Here is a 20549-nt window from a genome sequence, read left to right on the forward strand (position 1 = left end):
AGTGTCTATATCAGGCACCAGCTTGGTTATCACTTTTTTAACCCCATCCATAGCAACTTCAGAAGAGGGTGGGGCACCATACAGAAATTGGGGGTTTAAAAAGTATCCTAAAATTAAATTTACAAATATATTAATCAATATTCAATAATAGTGTATTAGTGTTGTAACTTTTAATGCAACTATACATGATTTAAAAGTTAAAATAATAAGAAATTGTATTTTATTTACACTTACCAGTTGCATGTAAGTCTTGATGCAATTGAAAACTCCACTGATGATCATTAATTTTCCAATAATCTTTGTAGAATCGGCAGTCTTTCTGAATTGCCAACTTTGCCCTATCAATTGCCTTATTTATGAAACCCATAGTAGGTTTTTCATCACCATCAACCAATTTAAGAACTTTCACTATGGGTTCCTGTACTTTAATTATATCGGACACCTTTTGCCAAAACTCTTTCCTTAAGATAATCTTCTTCGCATCATATGTTGGGCCAGATTTTGCCATCCCAAACCTTGAGTTTTTCCAAGCATCAGATGTGAAATTTTCCTTTAATGTTTGTTTATGCCTAATAATGGTCTCCAAGGCAATAAAGTTGGTGGCAAATCGAGTTATGGCAGGACGAAGCAATCCTCTATTATTTGTGAATTTTTTCATGAAATTCACTGCCCACGTGTGGTTGTAAATAAAAGAAGTTATTTTTTTAACATTTTCTAAGACCTTCTTCACATTACTTTTCTTACCAATGTCTTCAAGAATAAGGTCTATGCAATGAGCTGCGCATGCTGTCCAGTAGAGATTGGTTCTCTTTTGCATTAATAATTTCCTTCCCGCCTTCATTGCTACTTAATTATCAGCGACTACTTGGACAACATTTTCCTCTCCAATTTCTTCAACCACCTCGTCCATTAATCTGAAATGAAATTATAGATTTAACAATTATTACTACTTAATAAAAAATATGCAAGTCATGAAGTGGCTCAAGTCAATTAAAATTAGAAAATTACCTGAAATAATATTCAGTTGTTCGGCTCGGCACATCAGAGGCATCAACTGACTTGTGGAAAACAATGTCTCTATTGGAGTAAACTAACAAAGTTTATTATTTGTTTTCTTGTGCACCTTGACCAACCATCACACATAATGGTTTCACCTCTCTCCTTCCAAATGCTAGCAAAAGAAGATATATAAGTTTTCATTTCCTGATACTCTTGCTCTAAATATATTTCAGAGACCTCATAGGGTGATGGGCCCTTCGCCCCCTTTCCAACCTCTGCAGCAACATCAAGCATCGACTGCATAAAAGGAGAGTTAGTTACGTTCGTTGGAATTCGATTATAAATTAGGAATTTGCTCACTGCTTTTCCTAATTTACTTCTTAAACCCTTCAGAATTTTGGTATTTATTTTTGATTGCTTGACACTCCTACTTCTTTCTAGAGTAGGATCCATCGCTTTTAATTGAGCTTCAGGGGCATTAGGGTTAATCCATTGTTGCCCACTCCCTCCAGCTTCTCGAACACTTTGTGACCGAGCTCTACCAAAAACATTGACACTGCCATTACTAGAGCCACTGCCATATTCATAATAATTACCACTTCCACCAGTTCTTGCCCTAAATCTTTGCTTCTCTTCCCGTTCTTGTTATGTTCGTATGCTTTCTTGTCGAGCAAATCTCATTGTTTCCTCATTTGAATCTTTGTCGTCGCTCAAATTTTCAAAATTTCCTCTAATTTGAGCTTTTACTTCATCTTGCCTTTTTTGTTTGTCTTTCTTCTTCTTTGCGTATTGTTGTAGATGTTTCATCATTTCTTCTCTCACCTGCGTGGTTACATTTGGACGTGAAGACACCTGACCTTTTTTATGTGTCAAGTGTTGTTTTAATCGTGTAATTCCTCCTTTAATTGTCTTTCCGCATAATTTACATAAAACTACATGTCTACTACCTTCCACTGGAGTAGCAAAATGCCAACCAATGTCTTCACTAGGTGGCTCTTCAGTTCCTTGTTTATCATGTGGCATATTGGTGCTTGATTAGATGACTTCTACACGAGTAAACAAAAAAAAGTTATCATCTTTATACAATAAATTAAGAATAAAATGGTACATAATTAATTAATTAGTTAATTACATAACAATATTGCATAGATGATGGATTAAATTTAAACTTTAAGTTACTAACTTTTAAAAATTTTAGATGATTTATACATATATAATACAATAATTTATATCAAAATTTACACTTTAACAAAATAAATATGGGATTGTAAATCTTACAATTTAATTATTTAAATGATAGTGTACTTGAACTTGAGTCATTTAAGAGTTTAGACGTGACTAATTGTGTACAAATTAGAATTTATTATTAATTATAGATCTAATATTAAATTATTAATTGTCAAGGTATTAAAAAAATAAATATGTAGAATATTAGTTAATAATTTTGTACTAAATCTGTACTCTAATTTTCTAAGTTCTAAGTTCTAACTCTCTAAGAGTCTAAGTAACTCTATAAATTTTATATTTTAATAATTTTATACTAATTTTTATTTTAATTAATAAATTCTACTTATACAATCATTTATAAATTTATATACTAATTAAATGATAAATATAAAATTTAAACTGAAATTATAAAACAAACTAAATTATTAATTTATAATAAATTAGTAATTTACAATTGCATTAACCAATAACCAATAAGTACAACTGTAGAAGTCTAGAATAAGTGAAGAATGAAGATTGAAGAAACAAACATACCCACGGCCACTACCCAGTTACCCACTCCCGAGTCCTGATGGAAGCTGCGAGAGAGCTGCTGCAGCTGCAACCTGCAAGCCTCCAAATTTTGGAGGAATCGAAGGCTTCGAATGGAGGAATCGAAGGCTTCGAAGATTCGAAGCTGATTTTGGGGATTTTGAAGCTTCAGATCAGTAGATCAAAGCTATATGAAGGAGACGAAGAGTGATTCAAGTGAAGAGGGAACTCAGCTTGCGGAGCACAACAGATCTAAGGCTTCGAAGCTGCTTTTCGGTTCTTTGGAGGCTTCAAATGACGAGATCTAAGCCAGACGAAGGAGAAACACACAAAATGGAGCAGATTCGAGGAGATAAGGAAGGTACACATGCAGTAGTGTAAAGGGCTGTCGGCTGTAACGTGTCGTAACGGAGGTTACGTGCCGTAACGTTAGTGTAACGGACGTTATCCACGTGAATTTTCTGCTCACTGCTAATGCAGCCTGTAATGGTATCGTCCACCTGTTTTTCCGTTACGTGTGTAATGGCCGTTATTTAATACCATGCCGTGGATAGTAGTTTTGTGAGAGGATTAGGGTAGGAAGGAAGGGGTAGTAGTGTCTCAGCTTTGGTTTGCGAACCATACTATTCTTTTCTTAGGTGATAATGGAGTCTTTCTTGAATGTTCTCAAAATCCCTAATTTATTTTGATTTAAAAATTAATTTGGGGTAGAGCGGAATTATGCTATTGATCTTAGTTCTCATAGTTTTCTGGATTTGCTTTTCTAGTTGCACATGGCATTTGAGACTGGCCTTTGACTTATTTAGGAGTTCCATGGTAATCCTAAGACTATAGGTTTTTGAATCTAGTGGAACAATGGTGTTGTGTAAGGGTCTGGATGGGTGGAAGGGTGCTTTACTATTTTATTTTCTCTAGATGGTTGTATCACTGTCAGTAATTCTTGTCTTTCAGCTGTCTCTATTTTTCAGTTTATTTCTGGAATTCCTGCCATGTTAGCTAGTATAATTGCGAAAGTTAACGAGAGATTTCATTTGGTCCCCTTTGGGGGGGGGGGGGGGAATCATTTGGTTTGCTGTGAGATTGTAGGTTTAAGATGGAAGGGGGTTTGGCCTTTGGTAACTTGGTGTCAAAAGAAGTGAAAGAACATTGCTTTAATGGGTAAATGGCTATGGTTGGATCATTTGGTTTGCTGTGAGATTGTAGGTCTAAGATGGAAGGGGTTTCAGCCTTCAGTAACTTGGTGTCAAAAGAACATTGTTTTAATGGGTAAATAGCTATAATTATTTTCTTTAAAGGAAAACTCTTTGCACAAAGTTATTAAAAGTAAATTTGGCATGCATGCGAATGATGCAAATTTGGGAACAAGATGCTCTTTTCAGAATCCTTCGAGGTTTATCTTGTAGATTTGCTCTCTGTCCATTCCTTATAATATTTATTTTGGTAATGTTTCTTTAATTTGTGTTTTGGAAGATATTTGGTTGGGTAATAATGGATTTTTCATCTCTTTTCCTCATTTCAATTGTCTTCCCTTGGTGCATAAAGATGTATTTTCTGCCTTTTTGAACTTTAATTGATACAATATCTCTTGAAAGTTCCATTTGTGTAGATCTCTTAAGGATAGAAGGGTGGAGGACCTTTCTTCTTTGCTGTTGTTGGAAGGTTGTTGTCGTTCTGATGGATGGTAGATTGTGGTTTTAGATTCTTCAAATGTTTTTTCTTGAAATCATTTTTTGACCATTTGATTAGAGCTAACATGTCTTCTCTGCATCATCATAGGATTTGGAAGATTTTAGTCTTCTCTAAGATTAAGGCTTTTGTTTCGTTGGTTGTTTTTAATAGAGTTGACACCAACAATTTGGTGCAGAGTAGGAGGGCTTTGAAGGCATTGTCTCCGGATGTGTGTACTTTTATGTTTTGGCAGTTCGGAATCAGCTTATTGTCAACTCTTTTTTGTGTTGTTCTTCACTTGGAGGGTTTGGAATTAGTTGTGTGGTTTTTTGGATACAATTGGGTTTATGTGGAGCCACTGAAGGATTTATTGGTGATTTCCTTTGTAGGATATGGTAGGAGTAAAGATGCCTTGGCTTGGGGGAAATAAGAGCTTTTTACAATTTATGGTGTTGTGTGGAATTTGGTTGGAGCGGAATGAGCACATCTTATGGGATAAAAGGATGATATGTTCGTTGGTTGGGGATAGGATTCATTATATGGGCTCCCTCTGGTCTTCTGCATCTGGTTGTTTAAAAATGTGTTTTTTTTGGATCTACAATGGGATTGGCAGCTGTCATTATTTTAATTTCTTTTTTCTTTTGTTCTCTTTACCTTGTCAGAGGATTTCTTATTCTCCTTTTTGAACATTCTTTCTTGTCTAATGAAATATCCTTATTTTTTTTACAAATAAAAAAGCCATGAAACAGTTTATGATGCATGGGTCTCTGCTAGTATATGAAACTAATTTTATTTTTTCAGCTTCTAGCTTCACAATTGCATGCTGTTCTTTTTTCTCAGGAATTCCGAACAACAAATGATGAAGAAGCTGCTGTGTTGGCTGCTTCTAGAGCTGCATCTACTGTCATTGATGCTGCTACTGCCATAGAAGTTTCAAGGTGGTAATTATAAACCTATGCATGATAGACAGGTGTTTGAGTGAATCATTTTCACGCGGCATTTATAATTAGTGTTGGTGGTTGTGTAACTTTGTTAATTTGAGTTTTAGTTTGTATAATGATATTTCCCGCGGATTTGTGACAGGAGCTTCAACAACATCATTGCTGATTCAATGAATGTAACAGATACAGAACCAAAAACAAGTGAGGTGGTTGAGGAATTCTTCATCCTGGATGGCGATTCCCTTGCACAGCTCAGAGAAAAATTTTGCATTCAATGCCTTGTGATACTTGGTGAATATGTTGAAGTTCTTGGGCCTGTATTGCATGAAAAGGGGGTGGATGTCTGTCTTGCACTATTGCAACGAAGTTCCAAACCTCAAGAGGCATCAAAAGTTGGAATGCTCTTGCCTGATGTGTTGAAGCTAATATGTGCTTTGGCTGCTCACCGGAAATTTGCTTCTTTATTTGTGGATAGAGGTGGCATGCAAAAACTGCTTGCTGTCCCTAGAGTTGCTCAGACTTACTTTGGTCTTTCTTCTTGCTTATTTTCTATTGGTTCTCTTCAGGTAATAACTTTAAATGATAGTGCTAAAACTCTCTCTCTCTCTCTCTCTCTCTCTCTCTCACACACACACACACAAACAGAGCTAATTCTCTAATTGCTTATCTGTTCGATTAGTTTTCACTTTGTAGAATATTCTTTCAGGGAATTATGGAACGTGTGTGTGCTCTTCCTTCCGATGTGGTCCATCAGGTGGTTGAGCTGGCTCTCCATCTCTTGGAGTGCCCCCAGGATCAAGCAAGGAAAAATGCTGCTTTATTTTTTGCAGCTGCATTTGTATTCAGAGCAATTATTGATTCTTTTGATGCTCAGGATGGTTTGCAGAAATTACTGAGCCTTTTAAATGATGCTGCCTCAGTAAGATCTGGAGTAAATTCTGGAGCATTAGGCTTGTCTTCTTCTGGGTCGCTCAGAAATGATCGATCACCTGCTGAAGTGCTAACATCATCAGAGAAGCAGATTGCTTATCACACCTGTGTAGCTCTGCGGCAATATTTCAGGGCGCATCTTCTTTTGCTTGTTGATTCTATTCGACCAAATAAAAACAGTCGAAGTGCAGCTCGAAATATTCCAAGTGTAAGGGCAGCCTACAAGCCACTTGATATTAGTAATGAGGCTATTGATGCAGTATTTATCCAGTTACAAAAGGATCGGAAGCTTGGTCCTGCATTTGTAAGGGCTCGGTGGCCAGTGGTTGACAAATTTTTAGGCTCTAATGGACATATTACCATGTTGGAGTTGTGTCAGGTATGCTCTTCTTGCAATCATGATGTGCTCCTTTACATTCATGTCCTGCTCTTAAAATAAAATTTGTTTTTGTCTGTAGGCTCCACCTGTCGAGCGTTATTTGCATGATCTACTTCAGTACGCATTAGGTGTTCTGCACATTGTTACATTGGTACCTTACAGCCGCAAGCTGGTTGTAAATTCCACATTAAGCAGCGATCGTGTAGGTATAGCAGTCATTTTAGATGCAGCAAATTGTGCTAGTTATGTGGACCCTGAGGTAATGATGTTGTAATGGTGATTCTGTTAATGCTTTTGCCTTTTGATTTGTTGATTTTAGTTTTAATCCTGTGTGTATATATTGTTGTGCATGTTGCTGACAACTTTTGTTGATTGTATAATGCTTGTTCTATAACCTGCTAATATTAATCATATTGGTGTTTTATTTTATCTTTATTTTGGCAGATAATTCAGCCTGCATTAAACGTGTTAGTCAATCTCGTTTGCCCCCCTCCTTCAATAAGCAATAAACCATCTCTTGTACAGAGTCAGCAGTCTGTTTCTGTTCAAGCTTCAAATGGAGCTGCTGTGGAGGCTAGAGATAGAAATGCTGAACGAAATATGTCAGACAGGGTTGTTTCCATGCCTGGTCACAGTGAACAAAGGGAGCGTAATGGGGAGTCTGGTGTGGTGGACCGAGGCAGCACAGTAGTGCTTGGGCAACCATCCACTGCTAGTACTCCACAAACTCCTGCTCCTCCTGTAACTTCAGGATTGGTTGGAGACCGTAGAATATCTTTAGGTGCTGGAGCTGGTTGTGCTGGCCTTGCTGCACAATTGGAGCAAGGATATCGGCATGCAAGAGAAGCTGTCCGTGCTAATAATGGAATTAAAGTTCTTCTGCATCTTCTCCAACCACGGATAGTTTCACCTCCAGCTACTCTCGATTGTCTTCGTGCTCTTGCATGCCGAGTCCTGCTTGGTTTAGCCAGAGATGATACAATTGCACACATATTGACAAAGCTTCAGGTGATTTATAAGTTTACCTAAGACCATTTTTGGTGTAGCTTTGAATGGATTTTTTTGGTTGCTATTGTTGTTGCGTTGTAGATGCTTGCTGTTATTTGTAATATTGATATAGTTTTATATGAATAATGCATTGATAATCGACTTATTGACCCATAAAATGCGTACTTCTGAAACACACACTAAATTTGTTGTGTGTTGTGTCTTAACCACAAATATGCCGTATTTGAATTAATCTGACGAGCAAGCTTATACTTGGGTTTGGAGAGTGATGTAGAAGTGGGTAATTAGATTTTGGATGGATCATTTCAACCAAATTTGGAGGCCCATGTTGAAGAATAGGGCCAATTGTTTATTGGGTCCTAAAACCCAAATGTGCTTAGTTAGTTAGTTTAATTATGTGTGTTTAGTTTGCTTGTATTACGAATGTGAATGTTGGGGGCTGTTTGTAATATTTGTATATTTTAAGGGTATGTTTGTAGTTTCATCTAATTTTAGGGCTATATGTGTAATTTCATCTGTTAGAGGCTTTCTTATAAATAGTTAGTGGAAGCCATGTTCTAGGTAGTGGTTGAATTTGAATTTGAAGTGAATGAGAGTTTTGCCCCCTTCTATCTCCTCTGTCCTCTCTTCCCCCTCCTCCTCCACTTTCTTCTAATTTCTTCCCATAGCTGCAGATCCTTGATGCTGCCCCTGCATCTGTGAGTATAATAATAATAATAATTATTATTATTATTATTATTATTATTAGTAGTTGTACTCTGATTTGCAAGCATACGAAAAAACCCCTTGTGTCTTCTTCCTTTTCTTCCTCCTCTTTCCCTTCTCTCCTCTCTCTCTCTTCATTCTCTCCCAACTGTAACCCTGTTCTGTATCACTTAGGTTTGCTACCCTGCTCAGCAATTCTTGAACGATTTGGTTAATATTCCCAAAACTGAAACAAATTAAAGTGTAAATGAATGGATGCCTATTTTTCGCCTTGGATCAAATATGATTAGAGCAATGAAATGCAAAAGAATATAAACTAAAAGACACTATAATAAAAATAACAATTAATTATAATTATTTTAAGTATTATATTATAACTCACTTTTTAGTACTCCAAGAATAGTCTGTCTTATATGAAAGTTGAAAATGATGAAAGTGTTTTTTAAATGGTTTCTATTATTTTTAAAAAATTTAGAAATTTTAGAGATATTTTAATTTTACTTTTCAAAAGTTCACATGCTAATTAAATTTTTATTTTTCATTAAAGATAATGATTTAGTCCACACATAAATTTAAGGTATGTAACAAGATTTTTTGGCTGCCAGAACAACTGCGAAAACAAAAATACAAAAAAAAAACCTTGTTTTTAGTTTCTTCCGCAATAATAGGAACAGCATAAATTAAAAACATGCAATGCAGAAAATGAGCTATGCCTCCTGATCCTTTATAGACAGTTACAAACACAGAAAGAAAATAATATATAAATGATACCCAAAGAACCCTGAAACTTTTTTTAAAAAAAATTTTAAATAGTCATTTTATAGGATCTGTTCTCCTTCATTTTTGCTCAATTTTTATTCTTAATAAATATCTTTATTTATTGAATAAAATAATATTAGTAGTTAGTAGTTGCTTTATATGTCTTGAGATCCTAGTAGGGCACTAGGGGAACTTCATTCCTCGATACTGTGATGTTACATTGATACTACTGGATATGTATTTTTAGTAGTTCTTATGTGGAACTTATATGCTAAGCAAGGCATACTAGGAAACTCTTAGTTTTTTAATAGTTTGATTTCATATGTCACTAATTTCCAACTTGTGTTTTAGGTTGGGAAAAAACTATCAGAACTAATTCGTGATTCAGGCAACCAAACACCTGGAACTGAGCAAGGACGATGGCAAGCTGAACTTGCACAAGCAGCAATTGAGCTGATGGGGGTGAGCATCTTCTTCCATTCTGATACTATCACATTTACTAAGGAAAAAATCCTACTTTGCTTCAATTGCAGCAGCTTTATAGGTATACCCTAGCATGTACCTCTCTTTCTTTGGTTCAATCTGCTTGCCCTCTTGCTTTTATCCAAGGACATGGACACATGGAAAACACTATTGTTAAAGCTTGATATACATTTCCGGCTCACAAACTAACAGCTTAAGACTTTAGGTAAAGTGGTAATCTAACTTGGCATAGGAACTGGTTGCCAGGACTCCAGGAGGTCCTGTGTTCTAGTCTTATTGCTCGCATTTATTCTGGGCTGCTAAAAAATTGTTGTGTTCCCTGTAAGGGTTGTTATTTGTCATTTGTTCATCTCTCCATGTGCTATTGGGGTTCATGTGCGGGGAGTGTTAAAACTTGTTATACATTGTTGGGCCACAACCTAAGAGCTTAAGCTTTTATGTAAAGTGGTAATTTAACAACTATTCAACACAGCATCAAGTGCCTGTGCTTGCTTGGGAGATCTGGTGCCCCTTGATGCTGCTGTGCCTGGGCTGCATTTGGATGGCAATGACAATTAAGGGATGCTTCAATAAAACCGGTTCCATGCATATCTTCTGGCTTAATTGGTAGGTTGTTTTGTTTAAATTGCCTTTCAATATTATTCCATCAAAAGCATATTTTAGAACATAAAAATTACAAAATAAAAAGTGGGTTAAATTGTGTGGCTTGGTTTTGACAACAGCATTGCAAAAGTTGTAATCGGTTGTAAAATTATCAACACTGGAGACATGTCATCTCTTGCTGACTAGTTACTACTTTTGGACTAATTAATTTCTGAGATGACATTTGCAAAAAATGGTATCGAATGCTACCTTTGCCTTCTAGTACTTTAGCTAGTATGTATATTTCTAGAGGTTTTTTTTTTTTTTTTTCCCAGTATCAGGCGAAGAATAAAATTCATTAGAGGGCATCAATGGGGTGCCAACTGCTAACCCAAGCAAGAAACCAACAGAATCATGGCAGCATGAATATCCAAAAGATGCTATCCTCTATACTAGACGGATAAAATTTGCAGTATGCTTCCCCAATAGACTGTCCTGTGGACTAGGCTTGTTAAGTTACGTGCTGCCTATAGAATTGAAGGTCAGTATGTATTCCTATGTCTCTCCCTTTATGCTGCCCACAAATTGGTGAGCGGTATCAAAAATAAAGATTCATTAAAAGGAAACAATGGGGTACCTAACCAAGTACCAAAAAATCAATCATGTGTATGAGAAAAAGATCTTAAAGATATGAGGCAATATGAATGTCCAAAAGATGCTGTTCTCTGAAGTATTAGTATCCAAAAAGATGCTCTCCTTTGAACCAGATGGGTAGAGTTATAAGCCATTAGCCGCCTATCTCGGATAACCAAGGGCGATGTATGTATTACTTCAAAATCTTTCCTACGCTCTCCCCATGTCACTCTAAAATGGTGAGCAGGATCAACTCTGAGGCTTTCCCCTCTTAATAATATGCCTTTCCAACATTTTTAACATACCCTGCTGCTGCCCAATTAATCCTTGTGATAAACAAGGCCAACTCCCACAAATTCTTTGTTCATGGACTGTGTAAGAAAAGGTTATCTACTGATTCAGCAGAATTTTCACAGAGAAAACATCTGTTCATTAGGTTTCCCCCCTCTTTTGGAGTTTGTCGGTAGTCAGCAGCATATCCTGAGTTGGTTCTGAGTCTGTCAGGCCAGGGGACTCGTATTATTATTTTGTTTTGTTTTATTGGTCAATGGTCTCCTATAAAAATAGAAGTTAACTAAGTGTTGTTCCTTGTTTGCCGTTAACATCTAAAAATTCTTAAGGGATTTGGAAATATAAGCACAGCAGCAAATATTCTGTAAATCTTTAATAGGTTGTCGGCTTATTCCATCGACATGCCTAGGTCATTCTCTCGATCAGTTCGGTTTTGAAAGAGATGGGTAGGAAGGGGTGGGAATTGGTTTCTACAGTAGTGATCTTTCTCTCTTCTTTCTTCTCTCCTTGTCTGGGCTGGAGGACCTGTGAAAGTCACATCTGTTACTAATATACACGGGCTTTTGAGAGGATTCTTTAATCAACCAAAACCTAATATCCTATCCCATGGGGCTGACCTCCGACCATCAAAGAAGGGAGTCTCCTTATATATTCATTCTTGTGCATACTCCGATTCTTTCAACTGTCTTTGTGAACATGAACAGATGGGATTTAGCTTTCCTTGTAAGCTATCTCTGTCGCGCTAAAGGCTGCTACTGCTAGGCTTTTAGATGGGCTTGTTCACGAATCTCCTGTGCTGAGAAGAAGCTGTTTTTGCACCTGAATCAGAATACGCTGCTTGGATCTTTGCACGAAAGGTTGGACAACAATTTGGAGAGTTTGCTTCTACATGGAAACGAAGACCTTCGAGAACAAATATTGAACCAGGAAGAAAAAGAGTGAAAAAGTAAAGCCTGCTAGTCTTGATAGTTTCCATTTTCAATTGAGAAGCAGCAGGCCCAAAGAGCTCTGCAGTAGTGCCTTGCGAGGTCGTATGCTCAATTTCTGTCAGGGTAGCTTTGCATTGACAAATGCTGGTGTTCTCATTGAAATGCATCCAAGAATAGCATAAATTTTTCAGCAGTAGGGCATCTTCTACTTGCCATTTAGGAAGCCAAATTCATTATTAGGGTAAATACGGCCTTATTTTTAATTAGTAAAGAGAAATTTATGTTATCAAGGCTCAAGGAGATGCCATCCCATGGTACAAAACATCAGCCACTTTGTAGAGTTTTTCAAACATCAATAATTGCATTATGATCATTAACAATTTGCCCACTAAGCCAGCTGGAAACAACAACAATCCACTGCTCTTTGCAATTTTGAAGCGGAGTAGTTGTATCTTTAAGTCTCTTTTATTTCTTTCTTTCCAAGCACACTAAAATATGATGAGAGGGATGAGGTCAAAGCCTTTCGCTTCTCCTTGGTGGCTCTGATGCCTTCCTGAGTCCAAATCTCCCTTCCAATTGAATTTGTTGTAACCCACTGCTGTCCAGTCAAGGATTGAACCATATTCCGCAAATTCTTTGTCCAGATGCAGTGGAGAAGAATGTGGTTGACTGATTCTGCGTCAGCCACCCAAAGAAAACATGTAACAAAATTCATCAGAGGATATGAAGGGGATCATCTTTGCAAAAAATGATGGTATCATCTGTGAAAAAAAAAAAGGAGAAACTTCTGTAAGCCTTCCATTTGTACCCACCTTGAGACCTCTAAAGATCCCTCCAGTGGTTTTCATCAGCATGAGGCCTAGCACCTCCATACCCAAAATAACAGAAAAAAAAGGGGACAAGGGATCTCCTTGTCTCAAGCCTTTTGAGGAGTGAAATAAATTAGAAGGGCTGCCATTTATGAGCTTTGCTTAAAGTTTTGATGCATTGAGCAATCCAACTACACTAGAGCTCCCCAAAGCCCATTTTCAGGAAGTTCCAATGACATGATCAAATGCTTTCTCCATATCCTGTTTGCACACTATTCCCCCTTTTCCCTTCTTTAGATAGGCATCCACCAACTCATTAGCAATTAGGGCAGCATCCATAATCTGTCTTCCTGCCATAGAAGCATGCTGATACTGACCAATGATTTCGAGTATTGCTTTTTTTGAACTTCTCAGATAGGATTTTGGCGACGATTTTATAAATGCTTCTCACCAAGCTAATAGGGCGAAAATCCTTGATGTTAACAGCCCCAACTTTCTTCGGAACAAGAGTGACAAAGGTGGTGTTGATGCAATTGACGAATTTTTCTGATCTATGGAGCTCAAAGAACACATTTAAAATGTCATGCTTGAGAAGGCTGTAGTTATCTTGAAAGAAAGCCAAGGAGAAACCATCTGGTCCAAGCCATATTGCAATTTTTAATAGGTTGGAGGACTTCTACTTCATCAAAGGGTCTTTTGAAGCCACTCCGGTGAATGAACTGGGATATTTGAAATTGATGCCACCCACTGTAGGTCTCCTATATTCAGGTTTAGTGTAAAGGTCTTTATAAAAATCACAAATACATTTTCTAAAATCCTCTTATTTGGTCAATGTGATGGATAAGGTGTTCACTTTGCGATGAGCGTTAGCTGTCTGATGAAAGAATTTTGTGTTATAGTCCCCTTCCTTGAGCCATAAATTGGGCTGCAAACAAACCAATGAGCGGCTCAGGAGTTCGACTTGGTAAGAGCTTGTTCTGGCTCGTTTATTATCTAAATGAGCTATTCCCAAACCCCATTTTTAGGTTCGTTTAATAAATGAGCTGAGCCTGAACACAGCTGGGCCTGGCTCGAGCTCGGTTAAGCTCGATTTTAAATTTAATACTTAAAATATTTTATTTTATTTATTTAAGTTAATAAAATAACTATTGAAAAACAAAAATCAACCAAACATTAATAAAATTCAAAATAACTAAAATGTATTATATTAATTGGTAATGCAGCAAATGGAATAGGAGGCTTATATAGAAGAGAGGAGATCTAGGAAGAGTTCAACGCTTCCGATGTGGGATAAGGAAGAAGGGGCTGAACTGGGGATAAAGCATTGGAGAGAGGCAGAGAGCTACAGCCTTCCTTTTGTCCCACATCGGAAAGCCAAAAAGAATTTGGCTACTCAGCAACTTTTAAAAGCTTTGCCAAGCTTCCTCTTTCCATCAACCATTTCACACGTTAGCAGGCTAGCTCAATTGCAGGCCTGCACAACCAGTAAAGCAAACCATGCGGGCCTCAATTTTTGTTGTATTCCTGGTTTGTTTGTAATTGTGGATGGCCCAATTTTCTCGTAGGCTTGTTTAAATATTTCAATTGAGGCCCAGCTGGCCATAAATGGCTTTTGAAGTTTCAAATAAGAAATTGGCTGGCCTTGACTTTTTTGGGGTTGTGGTCTAGACCAAGTCGAGCTCGAGTCGAGCCTGAGCTAGTAATTAAAATTTCAAGCCGAGCTTGAGCTTGATTTTTAGAGCTCAAATTAAACTGAGCTCGAGCCTGAACCAAGCTGATCTTCTTTCAAGTCGAGCTTGAACATGTTAAAACTCAGCTTGGCTCGACTCATTTGCAACCCTAGCCATAAAGCTTTGGAATTTTGCTTCTAAGGTATTTCTTCAAGATTAATAACCTCATTCCTTCTTAAGCATGACTCTTTTGTCTATTTGCTCATCATCAAGACCCTAGATTATCTCGTGCTCATTAAGTTCTTTGATGCCATTAAAGATAACATTATTCTCTTGGATATTCCCAAAGGTGTTTATGTTCCATATCTTTAGTTTTTCTTTTATTTCTTTCAATTTTGAGACAAGCACAAAACTTGTCTTCCCCATGACCAAAATAGAGGACCACCAAGTTTTCACCAACTCCTCGAAAACATCATGCTTTAGCCACATATTCTTGAAGCGAAATGGGGTTGGCCCCATTTAACTCTCCTGGTGTCTAGGGTAACAAGAAAGTGATTTGAGATGTGGACCCAGGAAGTAGACTCTGAATCACGTGAGGAAAGTGTAGTTCCAATTCTATTGAAATTAGGAAGCTGTTGGCTTTTGAAAAGGAAGGCGGCTCCTTGGAGTTAGACAAAGTGAAATTCCCACCAATGAGAGTGGTGCAACAATTTCGCAACACTAGGCTTCCACAAGACAAGAATACCCCCTGAACTACATGCTGCTCCAAGTGATATCTAATCACAAGTGTCTCGGCCCCATAGGTCTTTGATCAAGAGCTGCTTCACTGACTCTAGCTTAGTTTCTTGAAAGCTCACCACGTCGCCCCTCCAATCTTTACAAAAGGACTTAATTACATGTCTCTTGGATTTGTTGTTAAGACCCCTCTCATTAGGAAATGATTTTCCTTAACATGATTGAGCACAAGGGCTCTGGCTACTGCATGCCTCTGCCATTTTTGAGCATCCTGATTTTTTTCCATAGTTCACAGTCAATTCCAAGCACTTTAATTCCCTATTGGTGTCCAACTTCCTGATACTGCCCAATGGTGTTTTTGTGATTACTTCCCATCTCCTCTCCTCTTTCTTTCAATATCCTCAAAAAATTGTAAGGCTCTGTCTTCAAAACCCTTGAAGACACATCGATGGTTTTGCTTACCGATTTCAACTTTCGAAGAACCCAAACAGATACTTGATTCTTGAAGTGAGTGTTGCCCAAGTCCAAGTCATTCAAAGTATCAAAATTGGGTCTATCAATCAAATCCTCAAAGTTGGAATTGATGCAGAGAGTGTCATAGCCAGTGCTAGGGACTGGAACAAGGGCTAATCTTTCAGCATCAGTTTGAGATTTAGGGGGTTCCTGCTCTAGAACAGCCTCCTCTTAGTTGCAGCTGCTTGTGAGGGAAGATCCTGAATGGGGACAGCCTTCCAAAGTGGACTATCTTTTTAGCAGCTTCAGAAGGACCGTCATGCAGCTTCAAGGGAGAGAAAGAGCTGGGTTGTGACTTCAAGTTGTCAAGTGAGATTGCAAGGCTAAAAAATGTGGGGAATCAACTAACTGAAGTGACATACATGTACTAGAAAGGGGATTCCCCTTTCTTGATCTGGTATTCTGATTACCTCTTATGCCTCTAAATTTACTCCTAAAATTACATTCATTTACCCCTTAACTACCCATTTCTAACCAAAAAAAAAAAAGCCTCCTGCACAATTACAAAACTGCTCTCAACCTCCTCCTTAACTTCCCCATCTTCCTACATTATTATTCTTCTTCTCATGAAATCTCAAAGTGTAATTAAATCTTTGCTCTTACTTGGCTCAATCAAGTAGAAAAGGCGCTGCGGCTGTGCAATTTATAGTATTTATGATTTTGCTTTCTACTTTTTTTCTTATAATTTTATGCGAGATTTTTCCTGCCCCAGAAGTTCATGCCCAGAGGGTGCAGACAACGGCTACCATGCATCCTCTCGATTATGCTTACTGTTGGAAATTCTGGCGGCTAACACTTGGTTGCCCATCCTTCTCACAGTGCCGGAAATCCAATCTGCCAGAATTCTAAGTGTGTGCATTTTGTCGACTGTATTAAATGCGGGCTAATGAGCTCCTTGAATCTCTATATCCACAATTAATATGGAAATTCTGGTGGCTAACACTTGGTTGCCTATCCTTCTCACAGTGCCAGAAATCCAATCTGCCAGAATTCTAAGAGAATGTGCATTTTTTCGACTGTATTAAATGCGGGCTAATGAGCTCCTTGACTCTATATCCTCAGTATATATATATATATATATATATATATATATATAAGAGATAGTACTTGATGCAGAGATATCCATGCACCAAGTGAAACTGGGACTGCTCTGCCATTGATTTGATTTCATTGATTGATGTATATTTTATTATAACAAGATCACCACCATCCACAGATCTAACTTTAGATGGATCTTAGCCTTCAAAGCACGTGAAATTGACCTCCTCTCATCTGTCCCAATTAACTCTCTTGTATGTTTCTATTATACATTGCACCCTGTATCTTGGATCTGACGCTATGTAATATCATTTTGGATATCTTTTTTTTTTTTTTTTAACGAAAAATTAAACAATACAATTATGTATATCCAATAATTTGTAATTTTATAAACTTAAATTGCTTAAAATATATTTTACAATTAAATAATTATGTAATAATTTAATTTATAGATAACTGTTAAAGAGCAATGGCGCAACGGTAAGATTGTCGCCGTGTGACCTGGAGGTCATGGGTTCAAGGCGTGGAAGCAGCCTATTGCAAAAATGTAAGGTAAGGCTGCGTACTATAGACCCATTGTGGTCCGCCCCTTCCCCGGACCTCGCATATGCGGGAGCTTTGTGCACCTGGCTGCCCTTTTTTATAATTGTTAAAGAGCAGATTTTCTTTCTTCTTCTTCCATCCTCTGCTCTAACCTCAAGTATATCCTGCCCGAAACAAGACCCCTTACTGTCCTGGATCTTTCTCCTCCAATTCTGGTGTTTTTTGGATTTCTTTGCAACTATTTTTTTTTTTTTACTGCAATTGTTTGTTTTGGCTAAATTTTCTATGCAATTATTTTGACATGTTACTTACGTTTTTTTTTTTTTTTTTGCAACAATTTTTCCATGTTTTTTTTGTTTCCCGTACTGTTTTTGGAAACCATCTCTCTCTGTGTTTATTGTTGTGTATGTTGATAGCAATGACTGGGTTATTCCCACAAATTTTCTCCCAAATCTGGTTTTTGTTGGGTTTCTCCCCAACTTTTTTTTTAACGGTTATAAGCTCTTCCTCTCCCACAATAGCTATGGAGTGGACAATAGTAAGACTTAATTAATAATTTTTTTGTTGGTGGAGGTTAAAACGCTTGACTTTTCACCTAGAGGATGAATTTAAAAAATAATAATTATTGGGTGTTTAGAATTCATGAATACTATAATATATATATAATTTTATGATTGCATTTATTCCATTCTATGAGATTGGATAAAAATATTTAATTGAAGTGCAGTTTAACACATTAGTTATCTTTTTATCATTTTTAAAATCCAGTACTTGATTTCTACCAATATCTTTGTAACCACCCAAAAGCTGCAGAGCACCGTGCATGCCTGTGGCTAGTATTAGGAAAGACTGTTGTGAACTTTAAACATTAGGGAAGGCCTGTGTATTTTGACAATTTTTAGAGGAGATTCCCTATCTATTTGGGGGAATGAATTTGCCTATTTTTTTGTTTTTATTTTTGTATTTTTTGGGACTATTGGTTAGTCACCAATCACTTGGAAAATCTAGTAAATATACAATTCAAATGCCTCCTCTCCCTCCACACTGCTTCTCTCTCTCTCTCTCTCTCTCTCTCTCTCTTGTTAAGGATATCAAGAGTATCAATCCAGAACAAGAAGATTCTAAGCATCAACAAACAAGATATTGGATATCAACAAATATTCAAACAAGAGGTTCTGTTAAGGATATCAATCCCGAACAAGAAGATCCTAAGCATCAACAAACAAGATATCGGATATCAACAAAACCATCGACGATTATCTCAAGGATATCAAATCCCATGCTTCCTACAAACTAGGTCATTTGATTTCCAAACTTTGTATTATGTTGGTGTATATCTTGCATGATATGCTGGTTAGTGTAATCCAATATTTCAACTGTAAAGTCTATATAAGCTTAATGATATACACAGTTTTGGTATCTTGCCAAAACTATGTTTTCTATTTTATATTTCATGGTATCAAAGCTTATCTAGCTTACGGTTTAAGATCCTGCTTCCACTTTTCTAAACATGGCTGAGTTTGGTTCCTCCTCCTCTGAAATTGGAATAGCTTTCCCAAAAGGGGGGTGAATTGGGTTTTTTTAAAATTTTATTTCCTTTTTAATACTTCGGTGTTATAACAATAAGCACACCTCAACACAATCACAAAATTAATCCAAGTCAACCACAACCAAAACAAAATAACCAATCACTTGATTCTTGTAACAATAGCCCTGTAGCAATATGTAATGCTTGCTGAATAAGTATAAGCCTTGTGTTAAAATTCACAAACACACTTCTTCCCAATGTTCAACTTTTAAATAAACTTTCAGTTTAAATAAGTTAAGGATGATCAACCAACGTAGTCCCTTTCGGTTTCCGCAATCAATGTTGATCAAACCAAAACAAATTATCCTCCAGTCTATTTAACAATCAAACACTTAGAATTCAGAGTTTTATAAAGCATCCACGTAATTTGTAAATTTTGCTGAAAAAATAAAGAGTAGGGAAGAGAAAGAGAAACACAAGGTTTTACGAGGTTCGGCTTCAACACAGCCTACGTCCTTGCCCTTGGCAAACCACCAAAGGATTCACTATCGTAGTTCCTTTACCGGGCAGAACAACACCGATTACAACACTCCCTTGTTAAGGCTAGAGCCCGCCTTCTCCAAACAATATTTCCTTGTTTGGTCCAACGATTCAACAGTCAAACCGTCAATCAATTTGCTAAAAAGATTTGAAATAAGACGTACAAGAATTGCTCCTCAAAAAGCTGATTAGTACAGATAAAAAACTATGTACTTCAATAATATTTACAATATGAAATTCAGATTGAAGCTCTAGAAATTTTTCACCGTATGATTCTTTCAATAGATGAAAGAATTGATAGTTGAAGCACAATATCACTGAGAAAATTAGCAAGATTTCAATAAACTTCGTGCAAGTTGTGAGCAATCAGAGAGCTTTGAGAATTTCAGAATGCTTGAGAGAGATTTTGAATACTGAATTTGAATTCTTGGTATTGAATCAAGTTAGCTTGGGTGTGTTTATAGATGTAGAAGAGTATCTAACTTGTTCCCCAAGTTTACTTGGAGTAGGGTCCAAGTTTTAAATAAGTTTGAGCCCCAAGCAACTTAAAATTTCAAACTATGTCCGTTGTGATTTTAAAATTTACCGCATGACAGATGATTGTTAGTACTCTGGCAGTCAACTAACAGTGTTTTTCAGTTTAAAATGTACAACCAGATAGGTGGCAGTCGCCTGTCAATAGGCAGTCAGGCGCCTGCTACTGAACAACTGAATTTTAAAATGGCCAGAAGGGTGACAGACGACTGGTAAACACACTCAGTCGTCTCAATTTACACTAACAGTCGCCTATCAACACTAGACAGTTGACTGTCATGCTTTTGTCTTCTTTCTTAGGTCCTTTAACATGGCAGCTGACTGTCCATTGACAGTCAGTCGTCTGTCTGCCAGTTTGTTTCTTGTGTTAAAACATTTTTGATTTCTCTCTTCTTTGCTTATTTAATCTTGGAATATCAATTAGTTTTTCTTTGAAAAATAAGTTCCAAGACTTAAAAACTAATGTCTCTAAGTCTCGTTTTCCTAATGAGCTTCAAAATGAAAAATCATACTTGAAGTACTTACAAAGCTCGTTCTAAAAACTGATTTGACTCCTCTTTGCTTTGAGTTCTCT

At 37.0% G+C, this 20549-nt stretch overlaps 1 protein-coding gene across 1 annotated transcript in view; it reads left to right on the forward strand.

The window, feature by feature from the left end:
- The window catches only part of LOC131151622 (DDB1- and CUL4-associated factor homolog 1), a 48919-nt gene that overhangs the window by 17099 nt on the left and 11271 nt on the right, over nt 1–20549 (forward strand). Inside the window, exons 6-11 of the mRNA XM_058102890.1 lie at nt 5266–5363; nt 5509–5932; nt 6073–6675; nt 6755–6934; nt 7120–7683; nt 9499–9609. Coding sequence (XP_057958873.1) covers nt 5266–5363; nt 5509–5932; nt 6073–6675; nt 6755–6934; nt 7120–7683; nt 9499–9609 — 1980 coding nt within the window. The remainder of the gene's footprint in view (nt 1–5265; nt 5364–5508; nt 5933–6072; nt 6676–6754; nt 6935–7119; nt 7684–9498; nt 9610–20549) is intronic.

The sequence above is a fragment of the Malania oleifera genome, chromosome 3, assembly GCF_029873635.1.
Source record: "Malania oleifera isolate guangnan ecotype guangnan chromosome 3, ASM2987363v1, whole genome shotgun sequence".
Classification (NCBI taxonomy): Eukaryota; Viridiplantae; Streptophyta; class Magnoliopsida; order Santalales; family Ximeniaceae; genus Malania; species Malania oleifera.